We start from the raw sequence: 27,438 nt of genomic DNA, 5'->3' as shown, positions 1-27,438 counted from the left end.
AGAAAGGATACAGCTCACTTACAAAAGCACAAAACAGCGATTCTCACTTCTTGGGGCGATGAGAAATTCTTCGCCGGACTCTTCCCCTGGACGCACGAGACTTTCCAGCACGCAGGTTACCGGTTGAAATCCTATGGTAGCTCTCACCCGTCGCCTCGTCTCGGACCCACTGGACTCCAAGGGCACCTTCAATGGCGCGCAAGTACTCTGCATAGACGCTGAGCACCTGCTTCTCGTTCTCTGGCGTCCAGGATTTTGGCTGCGTGAATTCAGGATTCTCAATCAGCGCTCGCCTGACATCCGGGGGCAGAGCGGTAAAAGCGATTTTGGTGCTGAAAAGGACTCTCCACCCATCTGAATACGCGCCAGCGCGGACGAAGGACTCCAGAAAGCACATTTCCAGCTCCGCAGCGCGGCGGTCTGGCCGGATGCCAGGAGCTTGACGTTTCTCGTAGTTTGGTCGCAGTGAGTTTCGCCAGTTGTCCCACTCTCTGCGTAGTTGTCGTGTCAACCGGAGCCTGGATTCTGGGGACTGGGCGCTCATAGCCGCAAGCGATTCCAGCCAGGGCTTGAAGCACGTTGGATCGTTGCGTTCAACAAGAGTGCTCAATCTGGCATAACCATAGCTCTCTCCTGTCTCTTCCGGCACGCCGACCATGACCATCGCCGAGAGAGTGCTATCCCACGCCCGAAAAGGCCTCAGCGCAAGAATTTTGGAAAAAGACCGCGGCGGCTCGCCGAGTCTCACAACCACCTTCTTGAAGACCCTGCTACTCATTTTGTGGTTGGATTCGCAGAGCCTTTGGAGATGAGCCATGCACGCCGGGAAATTGCGGCACTCGACTGCCATTTCGAGGCTTAACTCGACAAGAGACTGCGGCAGAGGCAGGTTGCCCGCCCTCTCTGCTTCGGCGCAAATGGCATTGAGCAAGATCAAGAGGCGCTCGTTGCGACCCAGCAGTTCGACAGGAAACCGCCGGCGCCGCGGTCGAACGAGTTGCGCGCGATGCTGGCAGGAAAGATACGTGGCCACGCGGTCCATGGCATGGCATTTCCAGTCGCGCGGTAGCGTGCGTTCGGACAAGACGGCCTTCATGAAGTAGAGGTAGCGCTTGCCGGAGACGCGCAGGAAGCTGGTACCGTTTTCGTAGGACTCCAAAACGCGCAAATGGCTGTCGACGAGGGCGTCGAACGAGGGCGGGTCGTACCACAGGGAATCATAGTTGAGCGGGTTGCCGGCGAATGGGTTGCTAAAGGGCTTGAGGATGGCGTTCTTGACGGGCGCCAGCTGCTCGGCGCCAATTGATTTCCTAATGAACGAGCGATTGAGTTCGAGCAGTGATGTTGATAGGCCGGGCGGAGGAGGAGGAGTCGTGTCATCGGCAGCTTGCGCCGCGGTCGAGAAACTCCGCCTCTTGAAGATGCGCCGTTGACTGCAGTTGCGACTGATGAAGACGGAGGATGGATTGTAGATCAGAGAAGAGTGCACGGGGCGTGCCATGGTGGATGGCTTCGGGCCGTTTTTGGTCGACGGAGAGAGTTGCGGAACTCTGACGTTCTGATGTCCGCGCGTCGTGCCGTAGGTGGTGGTTGGGCTTGGCATCCCTGCCCTGTGCCGGGGACGCCCTCACCCACTCACCTCCTCACCGCCTTCAGCTGCACTCCAACGTCACTTGTTGACTTTCGACTTCGCCTCCTCTCTCTACTCCAACCAGCCTCCGCAAACCCACACGCCATGCCGTCCGAGAAACGCAAAACCACGCCCGAGAGCGACATCGCCGGGGAGCAGTCATCGAAGCGCAGATTTATCGAGACCGACCCAGCAGGTGCCCCAGAAACGAACGAGACGCAAGAAAACGCCGACAGCAGCGAGAACAACGATAGCAACGAGCCCACCGCCGCCTCCTCCAGCAGTAGCAGCGCGGCACCCAGCACAGCATCCAACGATCGCCTCGCACGCTTCAAAGCGCTACAAGCACGACAAGCAGCATCACGCAAGCAAAACCTCAAAGACTCCTCCGAAGAAGCGCGACGAGCAACCGTCGACCCGGCCGCGCTCAGCTCGCTCAAACGCAAACACGCCGTCGCCTCGCACAACCTGCTCAAAGCGGAAACGGCCGACTCAGGCGAAGACTTCGAGCGCAAGCGCGCCTGGGACTGGACGGTGGAGGAGAGCGAGCGGTGGGACCGCCGCGTCGAGAAGAAGGAAAAGCACCGCGCGGGCGTCGCCTTCGCCGACTACCGCGCCGACGCCCGCAAGACGTACAAGCGCCAGCTGCGCGACCTGCCGCCCGACCTGGACGGCTACGAGCGGCAGAAGATGCAGGCCATCGAGCGCGCCGCGCGCAGTGGTGGCCTCGAGATCGTCGAGATGGAGGGCGGCGAGCTGATCGCTGTCGACAAGGACGGCAGCTTCTACTCGACCGCCGACAGCACCGATTTTGTCAACCATCGCCCCGACAAGGAGGGCGTCGATCGCTTGGTCGGCGCTATGAAGAAGGCGGAGGAGCAGCGGCTCAAGGCCCGCAGGGCGCGTGGTATCAATGATGCGGAAGATGCCGGCGATGTCACGTACATCAATCAAAAGGTTTGTGCTCTTCTTTCCGCGTGGATTTGCAGGGTGGGAGCTGACGTCCGCGCAGAACAAGCAGTTCAACGACAAGCTGGCCCGCTTCTACAACAAGTACACAGCCGACATTCGCGAGAGCTTCGAGCGGGGGACGGCTCTCTAGCCACCCAAAGGTATCAGGGCTGGCGTTCACGGGCAATTTCATTCCGGTCTCGGTGGGAAAGCGGGTTCAAAAGTGTCTTTACTTGGTGCATAGATGGCAGCAGGAGTCTTGTCTATCCGAAACCATACTTTTGATTAATGTGTCTACCTGAGCAAAGAAAGAGCAAATGATTGATGAAGTGAGCAAGAGTATGTCCTCCCAGTGGTATCAGTAGTCCGTAAATCCATGCTCCATGTGAGCATGTCCCGAAAAGCAAAGTGTAGATAGCAACGCCCATACTAGGAAATGGGGCAGTCGTCGACTGCTCCCAGAGAAAACACCGAAAGAATAGAGGGAGCCTTCGAACGCAACAGCAAACAGCAAACACCCAGGGAGCCTTCGATCGCTCCCACCGACGACACCAGGGAGCATTCGGAATCGTACAGCGCACCGCACCAGAAGCATTCGACCACGTTCACGTACCACCGCCAGGAGCGTTCATCACCCTTCACGCGCGTGCGTCAGGGAGCATACGTCCGTCGTACACACCCTGATCAGCCTCAACCATGTAGCTTGGTCGGTCCGCCGGCGGCAGGCTCTCCGGATCAATGTACCTGCAAGTGAGGGCAAAGCGCAGCTTGCCAGCATGCTCGACCGTGTGTTCAAAGTACTGCTGAATCTTGGCTCCGTGCATGATGACAATGTCGCCGTGGCGCAGAAACATGTTGAGGACATCCTTGGCATTGCCCTTGCTCTTCAGGCCGAGTTGCTTGGGTAGCTGCTTCACGCGGGCCTTTGCGGCGTCGAATTCGCCTTGTGCTCGAAGCTGCTCCAATGCATCGTGCGCTGCCTTGCGCTCCTCGTACTTGAGACATCCAGGGATGGGCGGCAGGTCGACATACGCTCCAGACTTGGTGGCGCCGTTGTGGTGCTTTGCTTTCATCCTGATCTTCATGTTGGATGTTGAACCGAGCGAGAGCGTAGCAATGGTCGGTCCGAGACCCTTCTCGCCATCGTCATGGTAGTCGATGCCTTGGCGCTCAAAGTAGCCAAGAGCCAGCAACTCGTTGAACTCGTTTCCGTGGTCTGGATTGCACTGGCGGGCAGCCCAGTTCAGGCGCGAGCGAGAATCCTTGATGGCCTTGCAAGCATTCTCGAAGCTGTGACTTTCAGTAGATGCGATGAACTTGTAGGGCATGCCGTAGTTCACAGAAAAGTGCTGGGTGAGCATGGGGCCACGCAGAGTAGAGCACTGGAGGGGGCGGCGGCATAGACCAATCTCAGTCGACTGGAGCTCTGTCCACATGTCATCAGGGCCATCAAGCTCCTCGTTGACGGTGCCATTGGCTATGAAGTGGGCGATGAATCCAGGGATGCCAGGAATGATGTACTTGTGGATGCGGTAGTTGTTTGCGAATTCGACTTCCAAGCCGACGCTGGAACTCAAAACCTGGTCTTTGGAGGAGGTGTAGCCTTTTGAAGCCGGGTCGTAAGGGTTCCGGATTCCGGATGGAGGGATCAGGGAGTGAGGGAGGCTGTATTCGAAGCTGCAGGCAGGATTTCCACATTGCCAGCCCTTCCAAACCTCTCGGGAGTTGCAACGGCCACAGTCAGGACAAGCAATGCCCTTGCCTGCTGCCCAAGAAACGTCATCACCAAGAACCGGCATACTGCCCAGTCGCATGGGCTCGGGTCGCAAAGGCTGCGGAGCGCTCGAGTGTCCCCATGGAGTATACTGTTTCAGGAATCGAGGGTCGTACAGCAGGCTGGCCTCTTCCGGCTCCAAGCCGTCGATCTTCCAGAAATTGGCGCATTGTGGTTGAAGGCACATCCATCCTTGAAGGTAGACCCTTGTGCTGGACTCGGAACAATCATCACAAGTCTTGATCTCTGGCGCAGGAAGGCTGCCGAGCTTGGCTGGTTCCTCCAGTCCTTGAGGCATCCACCAGCTTGACTTGTCCTTGTCCAGCTTTTCAAAGCGGTATTTGACGACGACATGACCGTTCGACTTCTCTGCCCAGACGTATGCTGGCTTGAACCAATCGAGGACGTTGTAGGGATGCGGCATAGCACACGGGGCCTGTGGGTTTCGATCGCCGCTAATGATGGCGACAGGATTGAAGAAGTCCATGCTGTTTCTCACTCCCTGGACCTGTGACGACTTGAGGGATTGGTCGCTTCCTCGCACCATGCTTCCGCTGTTGGCGTCTCTGGAGAGTCCCCCTCCAGCTCGAGTGATGAGAACCTCGGAATCCATGTAGTCACGAGCGCTGCTCTCTTTGTCGACCATGAAGCCATATGCAAAGCCGCCAGTGACGTATCCACCACTCTGATAGGCGTGGTAGTAAGGAAGCGTCTCGCACAGGGCTTGTCTTCCGTCAGCCCAGACTTCTGGTTCACGCACAGGTGGCGGCTTGGATGAGCTCGGGTCCTCTGGCGGATCGCTGAGGACGATGAGGGCTCTGGAGATGCCTGCGAGGTGTTTTTCCTCTTCCGTAAAGTCCCGGGATGGAGCTGTGGTAGCGCTGGATGCAAGCTGAATGTTTGATTCGTCCTGTGAAGTTGGAGGCGACAAGATGGACTGGCCTACATTTTGGCGCGAACGGACCGGTTGCTGGACAAACTCTGGAGAAGATGTAGGCTGCGGGCTTGGTCGCTGCAGTTGCCTTCTTGAGCGAGTAGATCTCCTCGAGGTACCAGTCTGGGATTTACTGACATCCCCAGTATTCTTGATGACCTCGGCGAGCTTTTCTGGCGGGAGGGATAGACCTGATTGCGGGAGAGACTCTGGAGAAGATGTGGGCTGCGGGTTTGGCTGCTGCAATCGCTGACTTGAGCGAGTAGATCTCCTCTGGGGGCCGGTCTGGGGTTGACTGGCATCCTCAAGATTCTTGACGACCGCGCCGAGTTTTTCTGCCGAGATGAATAGACACACTATCATCTCACGCTTCTGGGTGATCTGGATCTTCCTGGCATTCTTGATCTTCTGGGACTTCTGGACCTTCTGGGTCCTCTGAGCCTTCTGGATTTTCTGGACCTTCTCGCGCTTGTGGGGCAACTCAAGCGTATCCGACAGGTCTGCCTCAAGATTCAACTTGGCGGCGGCGATGCGGCTCGAGGTCCTCTGTGGGAATGCAACCTTCCTCTGCTTCCTGCGCTTCGAGCCGATGGGGGAAGGCGGCTCCTTGCGCTTCCTGGGCTTCGCGTCGACAGGGGAAGGAGTTGGAGGGAGATGTTCGTCGGTCGGCTCCGATGCGAAAGAAATAGACTGACTGCGCACGGCTTCGAGAGACAATGGAGCGTCTTGGACGGTCGCATCACGAGGATCCACGCTGAAAGGGATTGGACCAGTGTGCGCATGGCGAGAGTCATAGCGGAGGAGTTCAGGGATGGACTGGTCACTAAGGTCCGATGGAGGAGGGCTCAGCGAGGAGCTTGAAGAAGGCGTGTTGACGATCGATTGCGCGAGCCTGAAAAGGGGGGTTGGCGTTGAGGGAAGAGGTGCGGTCGCCGCCATTGCTGCTAGGTAGTGAGGAGGTGTGCGCAGGTCGATGTTGAGAATATGGATGAGGATGCGCAGATGAAGAGTAGATGAAGAGATGAAGAGATGAAGAGTCTGGAGAGAGAATCAGAGGGTATTTACGGTAACCGAGCGCTCGGTAGCGAGTCCCGTCAACTGACCCCTTAGCGTGGTTTGGCGGGGTAGTGCCGCCAACTCAAGAAGCTGCACTGGATGGCGATGGCCTGATGTGATGGCGCGTCGCTCCACTTGCACGCGCGCGCGCAAGAATAGATGATGGAAGAAGCAGTAATGCTTGTACAATGGAGGGATGGATCGGGGTGTATCAATGAGAAGAATGTTGAGGCTGAATGTGGGATGGAGAGGAAGAGGCGGAAGCCGGCGAAGAACCTCGATATATACCACCGGCACGAGGTGCAGTGCAGGTGGTCATGGCGCACACAAAGGTCCTGTAGCGCACCACCCTGGAAGGCGCGAACAAAGCTGTCATGCGTGGCATGTGCAAGCTTGAGGAGCATCCATGGCCGAGAGTCTTGATGCAGGCAGCTTGATTGTCCTTTTGGTGTTGCGGCTCTGCGATGCGTCATAGCTCCCTACCCCACACATGCAGCGAAGCGCAGGCACCCTCTGCTCCTGCAGGCTAGCGCGGGGAACGGACCGGGAACGTCTCCCCCCTGTCCCCCGGACTTTTTCCTCTGCGGGCGGAGCTGTAGCTGTACCCCTCACAGCCAGTCCACGGTAAGCTCGGCTACCGTTCAGTCTCCTCCTCCTTTGTCTGATCACTGATCACTCATCCAAACCAAACCAAGCCTGTCTCCTGTCTGTACCGCTGTACCGTTCGCTCGGTCGTGGTCGCTAGCCTTTGAGTCTCTTTTCTCGCGCCCCTGGCAATCATGGTCTTCAATCCGCCGTCCTGGGTCCCCCAGCTTTCGTCCGAACCGCCGGACTCTGCCTCCGTTTTCGACTTTCTCTACAACGAGTCCTACGGCCGATTTTCCCTCACATACGCTCGTGCTCCTTTTACTTGCGGCCTCTCTGGCAAGGAATATCCGGCCAAGCATGTCATCGACCGAATCGAAGCTCTTGCGCGTGCCCTGTCCCAGGAGCTGGGCTGGCAGCCGAACAACGGATCCGAGTGGGACAAGGTCATTGGCGTTTTCAGCGTCAATACGGTGCGTCGTCGGAAGGATTGGATGCGGACCAGGACAAACGGAGCTGACTGCTGTTAGATCGACACCATGACTGTCGCGTTAGCAACCCATCGACTCGGGGGTATCCATACCCCTGCGAATGCCGCCTACTCGGCTGCAGAAATCGAATACCAGCTCAGGGATTCCGGCGCCAAATGCTTGTTCACTTGCCTGCCGCTTCTGAAGACTGCCTTGGAGGCTGCTGGGAGAGTCGGAATTCCTCGGAAGCACATATACATTTTGGACTTGCCAGATGCATTGACTGGCGGCAAAAAAGCTCCAGCCGAATTCAAGACTGTGGACCAGCTTATCGAAAGGGGCCTTGGCGCGCGTAGAATTGAAGGATTCAAAATGCAACCAGGAGAGGGGCGGAGACGTACAGCGTTTCTCTGCTACTCCAGCGGAACTTCGGGACTCCCCAAGGGAGTCATGATTTCGCACTACAATGTCATTTCCAACATCCTCCAACTCAAGATGTACAACAAGCTTGACCGCGACAGGAACCGGGAACAGAGCGGACACCAGCTTGATCCGACCGAGACGGCTCTTGGGTTGCTTCCCATGAGCCATATTTATGGGCTGGTCGTTGTGTGTCTTTGCAGCGTGTACCGTGGTGACCGTGTCGTGGTCCTGCCCAAGTTTGAGATGAAGCCGTTTCTCGAGACCATACAGCGCTTCAAGGTCAACACGCTGTACCTGGTGCCGCCGATAATCATCTTGATGGCCAAGCAAAAGAAATTGCTGGACCAGTACGACCTCAGCAGTGTCGAGTCGCTCTTTACCGGCGCCGCACCGCTAGGAAAGGAGACTGCAGACGAATTGTCCGCGCAGCACCCAAAATGGTTCGTCCTTCAGGCGTACGGTCTCACCGAGACTTCGACCGTCGTGACTTCGACAAGCGTCAACGACATTTGGTTTGGTTCCTCTGGATCGTTGATTTCCGGATGCCAGGCCAAACTGATCTCACCCGAGGGGCGCGAGATTACCGAGTACGACCAGCCCGGAGAGTTGGTGGTCAAGTCGCCTGCGGTGACGCTGGGATACCTCAAGAAGCCCGAGGCCACCAAGGAGACGTTCCAGGACGGTTGGATGCGGACTGGTGACGAGGCTGTCATTCGCGTCTCACCCAAAGGCCACGAGCATGTCTTCATCGTCGACCGCATCAAAGAGCTCATCAAGGTCAAGGGCTTCCAAGTCGCGCCTGCAGAGCTGGAAGCGCACCTGCTAACCCACCCCGCCGTGGCTGACTGCGCCGTGATTCCCGTGCCAGACGACTCGGCGGGAGAGGTTCCCAAGGCGTTTGTGGTGAAGAGTCCTTCAGTCGGCGTCGAGGAGAATGACCGGATGGTCAAGCGCGACGTTGAGAAACATGTTGAGCAGCACAAGACGAAGCACAAGTGGCTCAAGGGAGGTATTGAGTTTATCGACGTGATTCCAAAGAGCCCGAGCGGCAAGATTTTGCGCCGTCTCCTGAGAGACAAGGAAAAGGAAAGCAGGAGGAAGAATGGCGCCAAGATGTAGGTTTTGAAGTTGGGTCTCTGGCCGTATTTATGAATGACGGTCTTGAGCGTGTTGCGAAGCTACCGTGTCAATATTCAGCTGGCGTGATGTCAGGTTGTAGTTGATGGGATGTCGATACAACGTACAGTCAGCCCAGCTTGGGAACCAAATTGTGATGAAGTGGCCGGCTGTCCTCGTTTATAAGGATGTACCAGTGATTGTCAGCAAGTCAAGGCTGAAAGCTGGATTCCAACGGCAAAAACAATCATGTGTTTGTGTACCGTGGTGCCTGAACTCGGACCAAACTGCATAGCGCATGATGTAAGCGCTGGATTCTTCCAGTGCCCCGCCATGCCGTTTTTGCGCCGAATCCAAGAAATTTCAATTTCTAAGCAACCACCCTCCAACACTGGCAATCCGACCTTTAAACGCTCCTCTCTTCCCTCCAAACTACACCAATACAGCCCGAGCATTTCTTCCAAAAGTTTTTCCAGCGTTTCCCTCGAACAACCGTCCAGAATGTCGGCGCCAAACCCCCACCAACAACACGAGGACGAGCCCGACAACGTCGACATGCTCGACCCCGAAGACGCGGAGGAAATCATCGCCGATGATGAGGACGCGCCCATGGACTCGGGTGACGAGGAAGAAGGCGATGAGGGCCCCATTGCCGAGATCCAGCTGCACAACGACAGCGTGGCGCACTTTGACGGACACAACGACAGTGTGTTTTGCATCGCACAGCACCCGCGCAACCCGGCGATAGTGGCCACGGGCGGCGGCGACGACGTCGGCTACATATTCGAGGTGGTGGTCAAGGAGCAGGACCGGCCGCCGCTGCCGGCCAGCTGGTCGGGGAGCGAGTCGGGAAGAGAGCAGGGCGAGCGGGAGAGCCTCAAGAGCATCGCGAAGCTGGAGGGCCACAGCGACTCGATCGTCGCCATTGCGTTTACCCAGCCCGCCGGCGAGTACGTCGTCACTGGCGGCATGGACGGGCGCCTGCGCGCCTGGCGCGATTCGTCCAACGGCCAGGCCAGGTCGTGGCAGTCTGTTGGCGAAATGCAGGAGGTGGAAGAAATCACCTGGATCGCGACCTGCCCGCACCCGTCGTACCCCAACACGGTGGCATTGGGTGCCGCTGACGGCTCCGTCTGGGTCTACACCGTCAACGCCGCCGACACGGCGTCGCCGCTCACCATCGTCCAAGCCTTTTACCTGCACACCATGCCCTGCACGGCGGGCGCCTGGACCCCCGACGGCACGATGCTAGCCACCGTCTCCGAAGACGCATCGTTCTACCTCTGGGACGTCTTTGGCGAGGCCGCTGCGGCCGGCCTGTCCAACCCCTCCGGCCAAGCTGTCGTCGGTCTCACGGGCGACGACGAGCGCTTCCGCGTCGAAGGCGGCCTCTACAGCGTCGCCGTCGCACCCAACGGCGCCTTCGCAGCCGTCGGCGGCGCCGAAGGCCACGTCCGCGTCATCGGCCTGCCGCGTGTCGGCGGCGACGCAGCATCATCCGTGACGAGCGGCGCGCGGGGCGCCGGCGCACGCAACAAGGCCGGCGGCGGCAAGCAATCAGGGGGGCCCAGGGGCGGCGGCAGCAGCGCGGCGAGCGGACAAGCCGGTGCCATCCTCGCCAGCCTCAAGACGCAAGGCGACAGCGTCGAGACGCTCGCGTTCTCAGCGCCCCCGCTGACTCTCCTGGCAGCCGGCAGCGTCGACGGGTCCATCGTGCTGCTCGACACGGCGCACCGCTTCGCCGTGCGGCGCCACATCCAGGCCGCGCACGTCGACGACGACGAGGGCACCGAGCAGGCCGTCATCAAGGTCGAGTTTCTGCAATCGCCGCGGCAGTCGTCTGCTGGTGGCCCCGGCCAGCCCGCCCAGGGCAGCTGGCTCCTGACGTCCTGCGGCAACGACGGCGTCGTGAGGCGGTGGGACACGCGCGGCGGCACGGCGGCGGCGGCGCGCGGGCTGGTCGGCGAGTGGAGGGGCCACCGGGGCGGCGGCGAGGGCGGCGGCATCATGGGCTTCGTCCAGGGCGCGGGCGACAAGGTCGTCACTGCGGGCGACGATGGCGTTTCGCTGGTGTTTTCGACGGACATCAACTAGGACCGGGTCGTCTAAACGCAAAAGCAAGAATGGAAGGAGAGGAAGACAGAACGAGGACATGAAAGAGGGGGAGATGGAGAACGAGCAGAAGCAGTCCATGAACGGCTTGCCATGCATCGCATCACAGAACCGTGGATGGATTCGATATATACCCCAACAAGAATCAATTGAGGATTTCCAAAACTTCCCACACTTCCCACAGCGTGACAGACATCCTTATTTTCTGCTTGTGCACGTTCAGTGCCTCCATGCATGCGTACCGGTACCTCCCTTCTCCCACCTACCTGAGCACGGAGACGCGGTTCGGGAATTGAAAGTGCTCAGCTCCGGTGTGAACGCTCATGGTCGAGTTGTATGTGGGAGTCTTGGTCAGTTGGGCATGTGAGGATGAGGAAATCTGGTGGATGGGATTTGATATGTGCGGGTGGTGCATGTGTGGTGTGGTGTGTCGTCTCCCAGTGACGTCATGATGTGAGTACGTCCATCACGACATGGACTCCCCATCCTCATTGAATTTGAACGTGGGTTGGAGATTGTCCTACACAACATAAATAGAGTTTATTTTCAAGAAAGCCGTCATCGCATATGTACCCAGAGAGGAGTGGTTTGGCGCGCGAGCTCAATGGCTCAATCTACAACATTCCGCGCCTCCACGCCTTATTCGCCAGCTTCTCAAGCTCCGGCACCTCGACGGGGCCCTTGGTATCCTCGGCGTCGACAGCCTCGACGACAGCCTCGCCGACCAAGTCGGCCTTCAGCGGCTTGACGCCGCCGGCGCCCATCAGCCAAGTCAGGCGGCCGCCAATGGCGTCGTTGAGGGTGGCGGCGATGCCCGTGGCGGCGGCCAGCGGCACCGTGAAGCCGCGGCTCTTGTCCCACATGAAGGGCGCGCGGATGAAGATGCTGCGCATGGTGGGGAAGGCGCTGGCGATGGTCGACTCGGCCTCGCGCTTGGTCGTGATGTAGCGCTGCGGCAGGACGGGGGCGCCGGCGGCGGCGGAGATGTAGACGAAGGTTGGGACGTGTGCGGTGGAGGACTCGCGGGCGAGGAGGATGGCTGTAGGTAAGTGTGTTAGGATCTGAGGCTATTGGTGTCGGTGACGGCCTGTGGACGTACCCGAGTCGCGGTTCATCAGCTCATATGTCAATTGCCCGTCCTTCTCCTGCGGCCGCAGCTCCTCGCCGGGCTTCCGCTCCAGCGGGTTCTGGCTGCCGGCCTTTGTGGCGCTGAAAGCTCTCCGCAGCCCGTTGAGCGGCGACTCTTTGCCCTGCAGCACGCCCTTGTAGTCTGCCTCGAGCAGGATGCCCATGCTGTGGACGACGGCGTCGGCGCCGTCTAGGTGGTGCGAGTATTCATCTGGGTTGAGGATGTTGGCTTTGGCCCATTGGACGGACGAGGCCCACGGTGGGGCGGTGGTTGACGACGAGACGCTGGACCAGGTGGGTTCGCCGGATCGGCTGTGCGTGGTGTTTAGCCCGTGTCATGGCAGGGAGGCAGAGTTGGCGGTCAACATGGAAGGCCATACCTTAATGAAGTGACGGTCCAACCGCGCTGGACGGCAGCTTTGCAAATTCGCGAGCCTGTTGCGAAGAGATGGGGTTAGCTGGAGCTCGCCAGGCATGCCGTCGAGGGACGCACCGAGGAATCCGTTGCCGCCGCAGACGACAAGCTTCCGTTTGGCAGCAGTCGAGGCCATGGTGGACGGGAGAGATGTGGGAGATGTTGGTTGTCGGGCATGGTCTGAGCATTGATGCTGGCGAGCGATCTGGAGACCTGACCTCGACCGTGACGACGTTGGACCGCACCGCACTGTTCCGCCGCATCGATCTTCGAACTCGAACACGGCAAGCAAGGGCTAGCCTAGCCTTCATTCCGTCCGCCAAGCCAATGGAAGCCATGGGACCGGCAGACGCAGACGCAGGCGCAGGTGCTGCAGCTCTGTCGCACCGCGAGCTGGAGCTGGAGCACAATGCCAGCGGACCAGAGCCGTCGAGATCCAAGAAGGCCGTCTCCGCTGCTGCACCAGACCGCGACCTCGACCTCGACCAGCAACCAGAGAGCTCTCGACACGCTGAGACCAACCCCAATTCGCCCGCCGCCATCCCGTCAGTCGAAAAGACGTCGACGCCCGTCGCAGTCCACGCCCATCCACACGGTGCAGGACGAGGAAAATCGCACCACAGGCGCAACACCTCGTCCGCCCGCCAGACTCCCGCCCGCACCCCAACTGGGAACATCCCGCCCGAGCTCATACCCGCCGAACTGCGGGGCGACTTTGCGCCTGGCGTCTGGGAGCCCGCCCACCACAAACGTCGCACCCACAGCCGGAACGTGTCGCTGGTCGAGCCGCCGAGCGAGTCGGACGAAGAAGCACCCTCAGCCTCAGCCCCAGATCCGCGCCATATCCACCGTCGCGGCAAAGCTCAGCCCGCCGCCGCCGCCGCCGCCGCCACAACCACAAACAGCAAGAAGAGAGGCCCGTCGCACTCGCTCGACCCAAAGCACAATTCCACGCCCGTCCCCCAGCGTCGCAAGACCCAGCATACCCAGACCCCGGCCCAGGCGCCCGCCGCCGCCGTCCCCCATATCGAAACTTCCACCAGGCGCAGAGCCGCCGCCCAGCACCCTGCGACTCCATCCAGCGCATACCCAGCCATGCCGGGCCTCTCGGACAAGAAGCGCGTCAAGGGCGTCAAGATCACGCGCGCATTCCGCATCGGCAGCGAGGCGTGGAAACTCGACGACAAGAACCGCCCGCCCGGCATACCAGACGATCACACGACAGGATGGCGAGTCTACGTCGAGAACGTCGACGGCGGCCCCGACATTAGCACGTGGCTGAATAAGGTTCAGTTCAGCTTGCACGAGACATATCCAAACGCGAAGAGAAGTACGACGGCCCCGCCGAATTTGCGCGCCCTCTCTGACCCTCCTCCCAGTGATTGCGAACCCGCCCTTTGAAGTCCGCGAGACCGGCTGGGGCGGCTTCACTGTCGAGATCCGCCTCTACTTCCAACCCTACGTCGGCGAAAAGCACGCCGTGCGCTCCCACTACCTCTATCTCGAGCCCTATGGCCCCGAGGAATCCATGGCGCGGCAGCGCGCGCAGAACCTGGTCAAGGCGGAGATGCTCGACTTTATCGAGTTCAACGAGCCCACCGAGGCACTGTACGCGCTGCTCACAGACGAAGACCGCCAGTGGCCTGAGCAGTCTGCAGCTGGCGGTCGCGGCAAGGGCAAAGGCGCAGCAGTCAAGGCGGCGGAGGAGGCCGCGCGGCGAAAAGCCGTCGGACAGGAAGACAAGAGCGTCGAGCTGCCGGAGAGGGGAAGCGAGCGCAACCCCTACAGCAAGCAAATGGAGGACAGCTTCATACGGCAGTTCAAGCAGGCCGAGGGCGAAGTCGACAAGATCATTGCGGAGCTGAACGAAAAGAAGGAAAAGGTCGAGGCGCGCAGGAGAGAGTTGTTGGCGACGGGCGACTTGGACGTGGGCAAGAAGAAAAAGTGAGCGTGTCATTGTGGGGGCTTCCCTCTGTTTCTTTTTGCGGTGGGCGGTTTGCCGCAGATCTTTTGCATTTTGGGAGTTTTTGGCTGCATTCATGAGTTCTGGCTCCATGAGACATGCTGGCGTTTGGGGTTCCTTGGACACGACGATTGCTTACGCTTGAGCAGGTCGCTGCCTTCGAGTGTCTGCGCGCCTTTGATACGTATGGGCGAGCGGCCTGGGTATATGAACATTTACAACTTCCCTTGATCTTTTGGCGCAAGCGGACATGGGCCATGATGGCCAGCGGGTGCACTGCAGTCAGTGCTCCTCAAGCCCATCTATCTCATCGTAGCACAAAAAGCAACCTTCCTTCCATCCCATCTCGCCCGCAAAGTGGATCCCCAATGTCTCTCCCCCGCCTCCCCACTTCCCCACCATCGCTGGCGCCGCTTGCTCCACATGCTCCCCTATCCGGCGGGCTTCGCCCCAATTTGTAGGGCAGTGGGCGCCCAGCTGCAATTGAAACAGTCACTTTTGTCTTGCATGCTGGCGATTGACTGACTGACTGACTGCTTAGGTTATGTGGTGACTTGCGCCTCTACCTGGTAAGCAGAATCTTGGAAATCTGCTGTGTGTAACCAGAAGCAAGCCAATGGCGTCACCCGAGGCTATTTGGTTCCTGGCTGGTGTGCCAAGCACAGGCATGCCAGGGCAGGAGTTGCTAGGTACAACTCAAGGTTGTAGCACTAAGGTACATACCTATCCTCTCTCTCCCCTCCCTCGCAGTCCCTAGCCATACAACTTGCTCGACCCCTGGTAGGAGACTCACGGTTTGGTGGTATCATGGCTACTTTCAATGACCTCAATGATGATGTCCTCTTGATTGTAATCGACTTCCTTGCGGAGGAAAGCCTTCGGCGAGATTCTAAAGGGCGGAGGCGTAATCACTTGGTTGCGCTGTCTTCTGCCAATCGCAGGTTGCGGTATTTGGCGACTTGGGTTGCAAAGAGATCTGTGTTTCATTCAGTCTCGCTGGAGGGAGGGAGTTTACCGGCTCAACTCAATGAATGCGTTTTTGAGGGATGTTCATTGGATATTCCAAAAGCTCTTGAGCGGACGAGGTGCGCCATACCGTTCGTAACAGTCCACCCGCTGAAGTCATTTTAGGTCACTCCGAATCCCGTATCCTTATGTCACGCCTTTTGATAGAGATCTTACTGTCGGTGAATATGAACTGAACCGTCTTCTGAGAACGCCCCAACGTTTGGAGAAGCTCGACGCGGGGCACTCACGAATATCCAAGACGGCGAGACGCGACCGTTTCTCTGGGATGTTTTTTCACAACGGTGACTTTCGCCAGCCTGTGTTCTTGAGAGACAATCCCACTTTTACCCTCCGATACGTCAAAGAGCTGTCGATTTACCAAGATCTCTACTATTTGGGGCGCCTGTGTCCAAACGTCGAAAGCATCAAAGTCAGGAGGGCATTGGACAGCGGCACGGACGCGGAGGAAATGTTGTCAAACGCGATTGGCAAGTTTCGCAAATCGCCGCATCTGATCAGCTTTGAGCTGGACTCAAAAGTTGAGCCAGAGCTTGTGAAAAGTGAGTCTTGGCCCATCAGCCCGATCAAACACAGCTCCCTCCTGTTTTCCACTCGGTACTCACACCAGCCAGCCATCTACACGTTCCTACCAAACCTCGAACGCCTCGCCCTGACCGGATCGGGTCTAAATATGATCTATGTTGAAAACCGCGAGGTATGGATATCACAATCCTTTGGCAATTTTGTCCCCGTCGTTGCTCACTTTCCTGCGTCTCCTCTTGAACCTCCAAGTTATCAGCGCTGACACTGCCTCGGCTCACAACAGCGCATCATTTCAGCCCTCGCTCACTTTCCACGCTTACACACCTTCTCCTTCCGGCACGACTTCAAATCCTCGTCCCGTCCATGGGGCGACAGTCCCGAGGAGCCGCCCGACTACCGCATGGATTGCCTGATCGGCGGGCCCTCTTTGGAAAACGAAGTCCCGTATCCCACGCGTCTCTACTTTGCGCGGCACTCCGTGCGCTTCTTCGAGGGGTGTCTGGCGCTGACGAGTCTCTTCTTGAACCCGTTGAATGAGTTTTATCTGCTGGAGAAGGAGCCAGATTTGGCGATCAAGTGGGTTCAGAAGGAGAAGAGCGAGGAGGAGCCGCAAGATGATTCCGAGGCGTGGCTCAGTGATTGGAGTACCACGGACGAGGAAGATGATCGCGGTAGTCTACAGTCTGTGGATTTGAGTTCGCATTCCAGTTCGGATTCTAGTTCGGAGTGATGGCCTGGGATGTTGATAGTAGTGTTGGATGTAATGCCTTGGGGGAGCTTCTTGTGGGGCAGGCTTGGTCATGGGAAAAGATATTTTGAACACGATCAAGTGTGTTATAGTGTTGTCAACGCAAAAATTTTGGTGTCACGCTTGATTGACAAGCTCTAGCCGCCCCCTGAATGCACAGGAAGACGGGATGTACCGACTTTTCTTAAATCACTTCAAGCAACCAAAAAGCGTGTTCATGCAACGCAACATCAAATCATTGGAAAAGAGAAAGAACAATGACTTGTATCCGGCACGACTTTCCTCCCCCTTGATGACGTCTGCCGTCCATGCCAGCTCGGCTACCCTCGGCTGAAGGAACCCCAGCTCACCTCCAGCTCACCCCACGCCGATCTCCCGCCTCCGCCTCCTCCAAACAAACAACGTCGACAATGGCTTCAATACTACCGCGACCGAGCTTGCTCCTCTCGCACGGCGCCCGAAGGCTACGGCCATGCCAGCCGCGCGCCTTCTCCGGGCCTTCGCCCCTCCAGCGCGCCTTCATATCCAAACACCCGCGGGGCTTTGCGCCGCCGACGCGAGACGACCTCGAGGAGCTCAGGAGCACTGTGCAGGCGTTTACTGGTGCGTGGACTCATTCTATGGAGCGAATGCTTCGTCCTGACGCCCGTGGCAGCAAGAGAGATCCCCGAAGAAGTCGCCGCGGCCACGGACTCGAAGAACGAATTCCCAAACGACATGTGGAAGAAGCTCGGGCAGGCGGGGTTCCTGGGTATCACGGCGGATGAGGACTACGGCGGGCTCGCCATGGGGTACCAGGCGCATTGCATCGTGATGGAGGAGCTGAGTCGCGCGTCAGGTACGTGCGAGGTCCGGCTGGATCGCCGGGTTGGCTTCTGGCGGTGAATTTGACAGACCGGCTGACGAGAATGACAGCGAGCATTGCCTTGTCGTATGCCGCGCACTCGCAGCTTTGCGTGAACCAGCTCATGCTGAATGGGTCGGAGTCCCAGAAGGAAAAGTATCTGCCGGGGCTTATTTCTGGAGAAAAGGTTGGCGCGCTGGCTATGAGCGAGCATTCGGCGGGCAGCGACGTGGTTAGCATGAAGAGCACGGCGAAAAAGGTCGATGGCGGGTACCTCCTCAACGGCACCAAGATGTGGATCACCAACGTACGGGCTTCATTTCGCCTATTCGTAGTGTGCTCCACGCAGACGCTGACCATTCCAAGGGCCCAGACGCCGACTACATGGTAGTTTACGCCAAAACAGAACCCAAAGCCGCATCCAAGGGCATCACGGCGTTTATTCTCGAGACTGAGACGGCGGGTTTCTCGTGTGCACGCAAGCTCGACAAGTTTGGCATGCGCGGCTCCAACACGGGCGAGCTGGCCTTCGAGGACGTCTTCATTCCAGAAGAGAATGTGCTGGGTGAGATCAACAAGGGGGTGCGCGTCCTCATGGAAGGCCTGGATCTAGAGCGGTTGGTCCTCAGCGCTGGACCTCTCGGGTAAGCAAAGACGCAACACATGTCTCCCTTCATGATCGCAATTCCAGATCTCTGCTTTGCTCGCGAAACCTCTTCGAAGGCCGGTGAACCAGCCAGCTAACACTTAAACAGCATCATGCAAGCAGCCCTCGACCTCGTCCTGCCGTACACGCACACACGCACCCAGTTCGGCATCCCCATCGCCCACAACCAACTGATCCAAGGCAAGCTCGCGGACATGCACACCAAGCTGCAAGCCTCGCGGTCGTACACGTCGACCATGGCCGCCGCCATCGACGCCAACCACGCCGCCATCGCCTCCGGCGCCTACGTCATCCCGACGCAGGACTGCGCCGGCGCCATCCTGTACGCCGCCGAGCGCGCCTCCGAGTGCGCCATGGACGCCGTCCAGCTCATGGGCGGCATGGGCTACGTGAACGAGGTCCCGGCGGGGCGGCTCGTTCGCGATGCGAAGCTTTATGAGATTGGCGCGGGGACGAGTGAGGTCAGGAGAATGGTCATTGGGAGGTATTTCAATAAGATGTTTGCGGCGTAGATGGACGACGGCGGCGAGAGGAGAGATGGTGAGTAGTGGACTGGATGGCTTGGGGTGTCGTACAGGTGAAGGGATCTGGGGTCGATGCTTCTTGTTGATAGAAATACATCAGCGCGTTATGCTTATTTCAACCCCATCCTTGCCTCGCATCCAGACCGTGCCAAAGTGACACATAGCCGCTCCAGATGGGAGAAGACATGCTTCCTTTCTACAGGCGCCGCCTCTGGCATTTCCCAGCGCCTTCCGGATGCATATGGCTAGAAACCAGATGAAAATCACGAGCAACACGCGTCCTGCAATCTCTCTTTCCTCGTTTTGATCAGTCAACACCCCTGACCTCTCTCATTCTTTGGCTGTTCGAAACACTCGAAGGCGCAAGCTCAACACCCCATCCGATCCGATACCCCATGTTGCCCGTTCAAATTCGCAGTGCGCCATCCCGCAGCAGAAGCCGAAGTCCCTTAACAAAAAGGCAAGCTCCACAGCCCATCACGACACCAACAGAGCGGGGACTCGAGAATGAGCTTGCCGAGCTGGCCCAAAGCCACAGTGGCGCGGCACCCCTTTCCCTGAGCCGTCGTTCACTTTCTCGCTCCACCGCCAAAACCGCGGGCGACCAAATGGATGAGTGCGGTCGAGTATGACGTACCTACCAGGTCCTGTGCCTTCTCGTTGCTCCCTAGCCACCTAACCAACCAACGCTCAATATCCCGCAACGCTGACTGCCAGGGCACTGCACGGCGCCGCGCGAAACGAGCAGCAGAACCAGCAGTGCTGGAAGAGAAGCAGCGAGTTGGCTAGCTGCGCAGAGGTAGGTGGATGCCGTGGTAGTGTCTCTCCTGACTGTGTATGTATGCGGCAGCAGCACGAATCAAGCGACCAGCAACGCGACTGTCGGTGTATGTATGTATGTATGCTTGCTTTGTCTACGCTGGCTGGCGATTGCTGGCAGGTCGTCTCGATGGAGTGTTTGGTCGAGCAATGCGATCATGAGCAGGTGAATCAGGGAGCGTGTTTTTGCTTGCTCTGGCGGATGACTGATTGGTGGAGCACTCAGACTCTGTGATAGATGGTCAACGGCAACAGGGAGGAGCCTTGAAGGCGGGAGGGAGGGAAACAGATGCTGGCCCAACGCAGCCAGCCCTCCGCGCCTGTGTTGATGGCGCTACGTTTGCGAAGTAAGTCGAGCAGTGAAAGGGTTTTTCGAAAGAAGTAAACGTCTATTTTTTGTCTTCGCGCGTCTAGCCCGACGGGCTGGACGAGAGGAGGCGCTGGTATGTGCTCTTCCCAGCAGCAGCAGCAGCAGCAGCAACACCTCGTCATCTACACTCATCTCCCTACTCCTTCGGCTCCACCTTGACGCCCACCTGCTCCAAATCCCTCTCCCTCTCCGAATCACTCGCCGCCCCGCTCCCACTCCCCGCCTCCCCTCCCCCAACCACGACATCGTCATCCTCATCCTCGCCCAACAGCCGCTCGGGCACGATCCACGCCGCCCACGTCGTGAACGGGACGCTGACAAAGAAGACGACGAACGCGACGATGAGGTTCGTGAGCAGCGAGGCGGAGCGCGCGGCGCCGACGCCGTACGAGAAGGCTTCGCCGAGCGATTGCCCCGCGCGCAGGATGCCGACCGTTACCGAGATGGCGTCGGCGTCCGAGTCGAAGGCTGCGACGGCCCAGTAGAGCCAGACGAGGATTACTTCGAAGGCGATGCTGTGGGAGGCGGGTTAGTGAGTTGTGGTGGTGGTGGTGGCGGTGGTGGTGGGGGGAGGGAGAAAGGGGGAAGGGGGGTGGAAAAGAGAAGGGAGAGGGGGTTTGCGTACCGGAGCAAAATGTACAGCGCAGCGCCCTGACTGAATTGAGAGTCGCTCCAATCAATACTCGGCGCGTCCTTCGACCAGCGAACCTGCACAACCAGATACCAAATCCACATGGCCGTAAAGAGGGCCAGCGTGGCCAGCCACGTGCCGCGGGCCTGCGTGGAGCGCTTGACCCATCTAGTGTCGAGCCACCAGCCGCACAGGATGTTGACAATGGCGCCGACGACGGCGACGAGGAAGCCTACCAACGCGCGCGAGCGCACCGAAAAGTACGCCGTGAGGTAGTTGCCCTGGTACGTCTGGCCCCATTCGGACGTGATGAAGGCCGGGATGAGCAGCAGCATGTCCTTGCGGCGCAGGATGCGGAAGAACTCGCGGGACTGCGCGCGCCAGCTGCGGCCGATGCCCGAGAAGGTGGGCTTCTTGCCGTCGGTGCGGATCAGCTTGTCGGGCGGGGAGAGCAGGAAGGCGAGGGGCAGGCCGAGACATTGGATGGCGACGAGCACGAGGTAGGTTTGCGTCGAGATGGAGCCCGTTGTGCTGCCGTCTTTGTTGAGGGCGAGTTGGATCGCGGAGCCAATGATGGAGCCGAGCTTGTTGAGTGCTAGCCAGATGCTCACTTTTTGAAAATGCGTCAGCTGCAATTCTTGTGCGAGTGGTCATCTTCTTACCGCAGATCCCTCTCCGAGCTGGCTCTGGGTAGCCCACGGCGACTGTAGCCTCAGCCGACCAGAGCGCAGAGGCCTATTCTCCGTCAGCGTTTGCTTCTGATTTTTCTTCGTCAGACGCACCGATAGACCGCAGGTGACTGATCCGAATATCAGGAACCACTGAGTACCGAATGCCGAGTTGCAGTACAGCGCAGCAGAGTACGGCACGTAGCCAATGGTTCCAAACACAATGACCCATCTGACGCCAATGACATTGGCGACCACACTTGCCAGCGGTGCTCCAAACACCATGATGCTGGACGCTTCGAGTCAGTAAAAGCGCACAGGCTGCCAGAATGCACTTACGCAAAGGTAATGACGTTGGCAGCATTGACGACGTAGGGCTCAGCCTGCCCACCGGCTCCCAAATCTGGCCAATTCAGTTTGCATCACGTCCCGCGAAAAGATGGAAATGAGGGCGGCGCACTGTTGAGGGCAGACCAGATTCCCGGTTGCGTGAAGCTTATCAAGCCGAGGATTACGGCCTGAAAGATGGTTCCCCTGTAGATGGCGTGGAGCCTGGAGACGGGGCCCGTCTTTTGCTCAACATTTTGGTGCATTTCGGCAACGGTGGCGACAGCAAAGCGAGTAGCAACTGGCAGCAGACAATCTCTCGTCGCCAGCTTTTATAAGTGCCATGTTGAAAATCTCTTGCCTCATTGTTCAACTTTTGCGTCGAATTGCGCGACTTGGTGATTGGGTCTCAAAAGTGGGAGCGGAGATGCTGCTTCGAGCGGCGCGTGTGGGTCCTAGAGGGGGATTGATGTCAAATTATATGCTGCTCGCCCGGGGTCTCAATCGCGTGATTGCGGCCCTGCATTGGGTGTTGATGTCCGGCAGAACGTCGGCACGAGCAACGAGGAGGATGATGCGGGTTTGAGATGTCGAATCGCTGATAGCAAGATGATTCATGGAATCTGATATGACGATTCGAGCAATTTGAGCGACGAGCGGGAGTGACGAGCGGGGCAGATCCACTGCAATCGCGTTGAGTTCAAACGTCCAGACGTCATCCAGTGGGCAAATCATCCACCTTGCAGTCACAGGCAGTTCCAAGCTCTTACTTCCTGAACGTGGTGATGTTCGATTTGAGTTGCTCCATGCGATGATTGGCGCGGACATTTTTTTGCAAGTCTCCATGTCGATTTGGAAAACGGCAAGCCGCTTACCACTGCTGTAGAACACTCAAATTGCAATCCTGCAAGCCGGCGGCGCTGCACTGGAGTTCGACTAGGAAGCACCGCATCGCCATGGCGTTTCCAGAGCGCTTGGCGGCATAGGCGCAGTGCCATGTCTACTTCCGTCTCGAAAACAAAAGATCTTCACGTAGCACTCAGGATGCGAGTCGCCAAGTGGTCCCCGCACTTCTGCCGCAGGTGCAGTAGATGCGACAGTGTTGTTCGTCAAAACAGCGAGGTGGACGACGACGACGACGGCTACGCGGATCGGAACGCTAAGCCCCTAGATGCCGTTGTTGCGAAGCTTAGCTGAGCTTACTTGGCTGACATACATGACGACGACATGTAGGCGATTCCGTGCCTTGATGACAAGACCGAGGTTGATGGGAAATGTTGTGACACGGTGGTACCAAAACATGGAGCGCTGCCTAAGCAGCCGAGGAGCATGCGATCAAAGGCCAGAAAGGTTCTCCTGATGCATTGTTTGGTTTGGGGGATCGAGCTGGTCGTAAGTTGATGATGGGCTTGATCAGGACCTGCGAAGTAGATGAAGAGCAAGGAGTAAGTGTCGCCAGGCGATTGACGATGGCCGATGGACACAGGGGGAGCACAGCACACGTCAGATGAAGTCGGTGTCCGTCTCCCGCGCGTTCAAGGCAGGTCGACCCTTTCATCTCCCTCGCTCCGATTGGCTTGATTCACGGGCGCACCTTGTCCGCAGACCCCTGCGGCATCGACGTTCCGTACCTGACGAGCAATGTGCCGCGGCAGGTCGACAATGATTGTACATAGTCAGGCGTTCTTGGCCCTTGTGGACATGGGCATGATGGGCAGGATGGGCGAGTGCGGCGGAAAGCGATAGTGCAGCGTTGCAAAGGGCGGCGCCAGTGACGTCGACGGCGTGGGTTGGCAGCGGACGGCGGACGGAAGAGGGAGGGCGCGGGGGCGGGCGCGGCAGGTTCCCGTTTGTCGGCCTCCCCCTTGTTTCGAGCAGATGCGAGACACGGACAGGGTGGTTGCTCGGTCGAAGACCTGAGGCTGATAGATACCTATGATGGTTATGGAGGCGCACGTGAGGCCAAGCCTGAATGCATGCATCCATGCGTGGATTCAGCAGTTGGCAAATGCTGGGGGTGTGCGAGAGGCGGTTGATTGGGCTCGGCGACGCCATGGACTGGTACACCAAGTCGCAAGCGTCCCACGGGCAGCCTGTCTCGCAGTCCTGGTTGAGCTGGTCCTTGGCCTGTCGTGACGTGGCTCTTGGGAGGTGAGAGTTGTGCAGGGCAGGCTTGACACCGGGGCAGACCGAAGCGTTGAGCGGTTTTTCGCTCTGATTTCTTCTTCGGTTTTGGTTTTGGCTTTGGGTTTGATGGGCTGAGGTGTTTCGTGTCGTTTGCCGGCATTGGCCATCGGGCCCTTTGATTGTAGTGCAGAGAGGAGGGAGTGGTGCAGAGAATAGCCCATTGGCCGGGTGGGTAATGTCGGCAGCCAGTCGCCTATCGCGGTCGCGGCACACTCAAGCATTGGGGTGTCGGCCACGGACCTGGAGCCAAGGAAGGGCGCGGGCTCTGTTCGAAGATTTCTCTGTAGCCATGGGGCGCCATGATTGGCGGTGGTGGTTTTGAGGGGGGCTATTTTTGAAGAAGGTTGAGCGAGGGTCGATGCACCCCCACCACGAGAAGGCCAGAAGGGCTCGATGGTTGCAGGAGTGGAGTGGGGACTCGACAGGAATGGATCGCCGGCCATGGGGGGCACGTCTGGGGAAGCCTGGCACTGCACTGCACGCTTGCCGGCATCTCAAATCCGGAGCCCAGCAAAAAGAGGCGCTCTGAGGATCCATCCGTTCATGTCCCCACGACGTCAGGCCCAGCCCGTCTCACCCACCATTACAGTACCATCGACCACTCCACTCGCTCAACATATACTCCCTCGACTCGCCGTTCCTCTCCTCTCCCCTCCTCCATCTCATCCTCTCCATCCATGTCCATCACCACCTCGACTACCACCTCCCACGCCAAGCCGCTACTCCCCCTCCAGCCTAACTCGCCCTCCATCATCTGAACCGCTTTCGCCTGTCTCACCCTCGCGTCTCGCTACAGCACCCGCTCCTCCAAGCTCAGCGCCGCGACTGTGCCCTGCCGCCATGCTCGTTGCCAAGCCCGTCGAAGACTCCCCAAGACCACCCGCGTCCTCGCCCTCCGTCTCGGCCCCTAAAAACATGGCGCGACCTGTCCCACATGCTCCCGCCGCCGCCGACTATAACTCTGTTCCTGTCCCCGATGACAGCGACAGCAACGACTCGGCCAGCGAGCACCCCGAGCCTGTCACGCCCACCAGCGACTCGACCTCGCCTCCCAACTTCTCCAAGACGCATGCCTTTGTAGACAAGGCCACCGATCCTCAAATGGCCACGGCCACCATGACCCTCTCGGGCCCGCGTCCCGTTCGTCCACGCGCCACCACCACGGACAATGGGCCGAGAGGCGGCTTTAAGAAAATCGGCACCTTTGTCAAGAAGCGCATCCACCGCACCAACTCGTCCAAAAAGGGTGACGACAGCACCAGCAGCAGTGAGCACTCGTCGGACGCTTCCGCGCCCGCCCCTGCCGCCTGCCGCCCTGCTGCTCAATCCGACCCCAACCCGAACAAAGCCCTCCCTCCCTCTCCTCCTCAGGCCGACTATGCCGTTATTTCCGGCTGGACTCGCTCACAACCAAACACCAACAATTCCACTCGGTCGCTGACCCCGCCGTCCCCTGGCTCTCCTACCAGCACCCTCGACGACCCCATGACCTCGTTCGACTTTGGGCCTCGGCCGTTCCACACTCAAACCCACTCTGGTGCCAACCCCCTCCGCAACGGCATCACCTTCGACGATTATGTGACAAAGCAGGGCATGGTGGATCGGAGAGACCACTACCACCAAAAGAACCCAAGCGTCGAGTCCCTGCCCGAGACTGTCTCACACCCACAGCCGCCGATGGATAAGGTCCCAGCATCACGCCCCTTTCTCGGCAGAGCAACCGAGGGCACCGGTCTCAAGTCTCGTCGCCTGTCGACAATCCTTCCGGATGACTTCATCATCGACTACTGCGAACTGGACAAGGAGTTCAAGAGTGCCAGCGCCATTCCTTTCCGCCGCGGACGAAAGCTGGGCGATGGCGCGACAGCCGAGGTGCGCGTCATGCGTCGGAGAGATGGTGTCAGCGAGGCATTGTTTGCTGCCAAGCAGTTCCGCGTCAAGGACAAGGACGAAACCGAGGACGACTACCTCAAGAAGATCAAATCCGAGTTCAGCATCAACAAGTCCCTGCACCACCCCAACATAGTCGAGAGCATCCGCCTCTGCAAACACAACAACCGATGGAGCCACATTATGGAGTTTTGCCCCCACGGAGAGCTCTACGACTTGGTCAAAAGGGGCCTTTTTCTCCCGGCATCTTATGGTGGTCATTACCGTGCACCCGACCGGCTCTGCTTCTTCAAGCAGCTCTGTAGGGGAGTTCTCTACTTGCACGACCACGGCATTGCACACCGAGACCTCAAGCTGGAAAATCTCCTGCTCGACAGTGAAGGCCACCTAAAGATCTCCGACTTTGGCGTGTCAGAAGTCTTTTCTGGCGAACACCCAGGCCTGCGCGCTGCTCGCGGTGAGTGTGGTGTCAACATGGGCGAAATCCGCCTCTGCAAACCAGGCGTTTGTGGAAGCCCGCCGTACACTGCACCCGAAATCCTCGACAAGAGAGGCCCGTACGACCCGAGAGCCGTTGACGTATGGTCGAGCGCCATTTGTTATTTCTACCTGTGCAACCAGCAACCGTGGGGTTCAGCTGACCCCAAAAACGACGTCAAGTACGCTTCCTATATGCACAACTGGGACGAGTGGCGCAAGAAACATCCGGATGGCCGCATCCTCGACGACAACTCGACCGACGCTTTCCCATTGACTGCGCCCTGTTTCCGACATTTGGACAATCCATCCATGAAGAAGCTCCTCGTCAAGATGCTGCATCCTGACCCGGCCAAGCGTGCCACAATGCGCGAGGTCCTCGCCACACCAACAATGCGAGCGATAGAATGCTGCACTCCGGAGAGCTTCGACGACCCCTCTTCCACACTCTCGGTCGACGCTCGCACCAAGGCGGGCTGCAAGAACGCTCGAAAAGCGCTCACGGTCAAGAAGCATCACCACCTCCCGCCCAAGGAAAGCAAGATCCCCAAGGCGTTGCAGCACCGTTTCGACATGGGCCATGGGTGGTCATGATCGGTGCCATTGCGCGGTTTTCTTAATCAACGTTTCTTTGCCACAACCACCTTGTCGCTGATCATCAGCGCGAAGAGGGTCAAAAAGTTGGAGCTATTCTTTCCACAAACCTTTTTTTTTTTTTTCCAGTCTCTTCCACCATTGTGCGCCACGCATTTCGAACTGTGATAGACGGCGGCAAACGATAAGACTTGCGTTGTTGAGAGGCCCCACTTTCCCAGGTTCATGGGTCCGGAGAATCCGGGGGTGTGGGTTGGTGTGGGAGGGTGGAGGGTGCCGTGGGCGAGCATCGAGGGGAGGTCTGGAATTCGCGCAACCATGCGAAGGCCGTCGCCCGACGAGTTCCCCATCCAGTCTGCCTACACACGCCGAAGCCGAACTCGCAAATGAGAAGGCGAGTTTTTGGGCAACCGTCTCGGGGCGCACGCCTCGCAGCCAGCTGAGAAAAGGCATTCTCTGCTTGCTCCTCTTCCTCTTGCTCGGATGCTGGCTATCCCATGCGATTGGCTCCCTCGTCTTTTTCCTTCACGTCACGGATACGTCAGGTGTGCGGGTGCGGCGCGGCTGGAGCGTCGGTCAGGTCG

The 27,438-nt window shown here is 58.6% G+C and overlaps 11 protein-coding genes across 11 annotated transcripts; 6 read left to right on the top strand and 5 right to left on the bottom strand.

The window, feature by feature from the left end:
* Positions 1–43: 43 nt before the first annotated feature.
* J3D65DRAFT_667584 (uncharacterized protein) lies at positions 44–1,501 on the bottom strand (the record flags this gene model as incomplete). Its single annotated transcript, XM_066803037.1, has 1 exon — positions 44–1,501. One exon carries the CDS (start codon positions 1,499–1,501, stop codon positions 44–46), a length of 1,458 nt encoding a protein of 485 aa, XP_066655017.1.
* Positions 1,502–1,674: 173 nt separating this feature from the next.
* Positions 1,675–3,058, top strand: J3D65DRAFT_623628 (SYF2 splicing factor-domain-containing protein). The gene is made up of 2 exons (XM_066800173.1): positions 1,675–2,587; positions 2,643–3,058. Exons 1-2 carry the CDS (start codon positions 1,736–1,738, stop codon positions 2,730–2,732), a joined length of 942 nt encoding a protein of 313 aa, XP_066655016.1. The 5' UTR covers positions 1,675–1,735; the 3' UTR covers positions 2,733–3,058.
* A 161-nt stretch (positions 3,059–3,219) lies between these two features.
* On the bottom strand, positions 3,220–5,130 carry J3D65DRAFT_553080 (uncharacterized protein; the record flags this gene model as incomplete). Its single annotated transcript, XM_066797112.1, has 1 exon — positions 3,220–5,130. A coding segment is annotated over one exon (1,911 nt), but the record flags the coding sequence as incomplete, so codon positions are not given.
* A 1,994-nt stretch (positions 5,131–7,124) lies between these two features.
* J3D65DRAFT_553518 (uncharacterized protein) lies at positions 7,125–11,033 on the top strand (the record flags this gene model as incomplete). Its single annotated transcript, XM_066797137.1, has 3 exons — positions 7,125–7,403; positions 7,461–8,938; positions 9,416–11,033. The coding sequence occupies 3 exons, from the start codon at positions 7,125–7,127 to the stop codon at positions 11,031–11,033; spliced, it is 3,375 nt and encodes a 1,124-aa protein (XP_066655014.1).
* Positions 11,034–11,665: 632 nt separating this feature from the next.
* Positions 11,666–12,730, bottom strand: J3D65DRAFT_645762 (uncharacterized protein; the record flags this gene model as incomplete). Its single annotated transcript, XM_066802232.1, has 4 exons — positions 11,666–12,090; positions 12,151–12,491; positions 12,560–12,614; positions 12,673–12,730. The coding sequence occupies 4 exons, from the start codon at positions 12,728–12,730 to the stop codon at positions 11,666–11,668; spliced, it is 879 nt and encodes a 292-aa protein (XP_066655013.1).
* A 127-nt stretch (positions 12,731–12,857) lies between these two features.
* J3D65DRAFT_623613 (yeats family-domain-containing protein) lies at positions 12,858–14,988 on the top strand. The gene is made up of 2 exons (XM_066800172.1): positions 12,858–13,924; positions 13,974–14,988. Exons 1-2 carry the CDS (start codon positions 12,922–12,924, stop codon positions 14,540–14,542), a joined length of 1,572 nt encoding a protein of 523 aa, XP_066655012.1. The 5' UTR covers positions 12,858–12,921; the 3' UTR covers positions 14,543–14,988.
* A 185-nt stretch (positions 14,989–15,173) lies between these two features.
* On the top strand, positions 15,174–16,838 carry J3D65DRAFT_602915 (uncharacterized protein; the record flags this gene model as incomplete). Its single annotated transcript, XM_066798167.1, has 5 exons — positions 15,174–15,272; positions 15,308–15,642; positions 15,689–16,125; positions 16,198–16,280; positions 16,392–16,838. 5 exons carry the CDS (start codon positions 15,174–15,176, stop codon positions 16,836–16,838), a joined length of 1,401 nt encoding a protein of 466 aa, XP_066655011.1.
* A 407-nt stretch (positions 16,839–17,245) lies between these two features.
* Positions 17,246–19,011, top strand: J3D65DRAFT_623604 (acyl-CoA dehydrogenase/oxidase). The gene is made up of 5 exons (XM_066800171.1): positions 17,246–17,459; positions 17,512–17,694; positions 17,772–18,007; positions 18,067–18,344; positions 18,456–19,011. The coding sequence occupies exons 1-5, from the start codon at positions 17,267–17,269 to the stop codon at positions 18,877–18,879; spliced, it is 1,314 nt and encodes a 437-aa protein (XP_066655010.1). The 5' UTR covers positions 17,246–17,266; the 3' UTR covers positions 18,880–19,011.
* A 1,069-nt stretch (positions 19,012–20,080) lies between these two features.
* On the bottom strand, positions 20,081–22,077 carry J3D65DRAFT_355969 (major facilitator superfamily domain-containing protein). Its single transcript, XM_066795593.1, has 6 exons — positions 21,840–22,077; positions 21,719–21,782; positions 21,494–21,668; positions 21,374–21,446; positions 20,706–21,321; positions 20,081–20,595 (listed from the first exon to the last, which is right to left on the bottom strand). Exons 1-6 carry the CDS (start codon positions 21,970–21,972, stop codon positions 20,217–20,219), a joined length of 1,440 nt encoding a protein of 479 aa, XP_066655009.1. The 5' UTR covers positions 21,973–22,077; the 3' UTR covers positions 20,081–20,216.
* A 565-nt stretch (positions 22,078–22,642) lies between these two features.
* On the bottom strand, positions 22,643–24,336 carry J3D65DRAFT_602912 (uncharacterized protein; the record flags this gene model as incomplete). The annotated part of the gene is made up of 4 exons (XM_066798166.1): positions 22,643–22,873; positions 22,910–23,018; positions 23,301–24,086; positions 24,134–24,336. The coding sequence occupies 4 exons, from the start codon at positions 24,334–24,336 to the stop codon at positions 22,643–22,645; spliced, it is 1,329 nt and encodes a 442-aa protein (XP_066655008.1).
* A 472-nt stretch (positions 24,337–24,808) lies between these two features.
* Positions 24,809–26,854, top strand: J3D65DRAFT_645759 (kinase-like domain-containing protein; the record flags this gene model as incomplete). Its single annotated transcript, XM_066802231.1, has 2 exons — positions 24,809–25,128; positions 25,150–26,854. The coding sequence occupies 2 exons, from the start codon at positions 24,809–24,811 to the stop codon at positions 26,852–26,854; spliced, it is 2,025 nt and encodes a 674-aa protein (XP_066655007.1).
* Positions 26,855–27,438: the final 584 nt, after the last annotated feature.

Source organism: Phyllosticta citribraziliensis, assembly GCF_038025025.1.
Source record: "Phyllosticta citribraziliensis strain CPC 17464 chromosome Unknown J3D65scaffold_6, whole genome shotgun sequence".
Lineage (NCBI taxonomy): Eukaryota > Fungi > Ascomycota > Dothideomycetes > Botryosphaeriales > Phyllostictaceae > Phyllosticta > Phyllosticta citribraziliensis.
The sequence above is the reverse complement of the archived record's forward strand: the minus strand, read 5'-3'. Positions and strand labels throughout refer to the sequence as shown.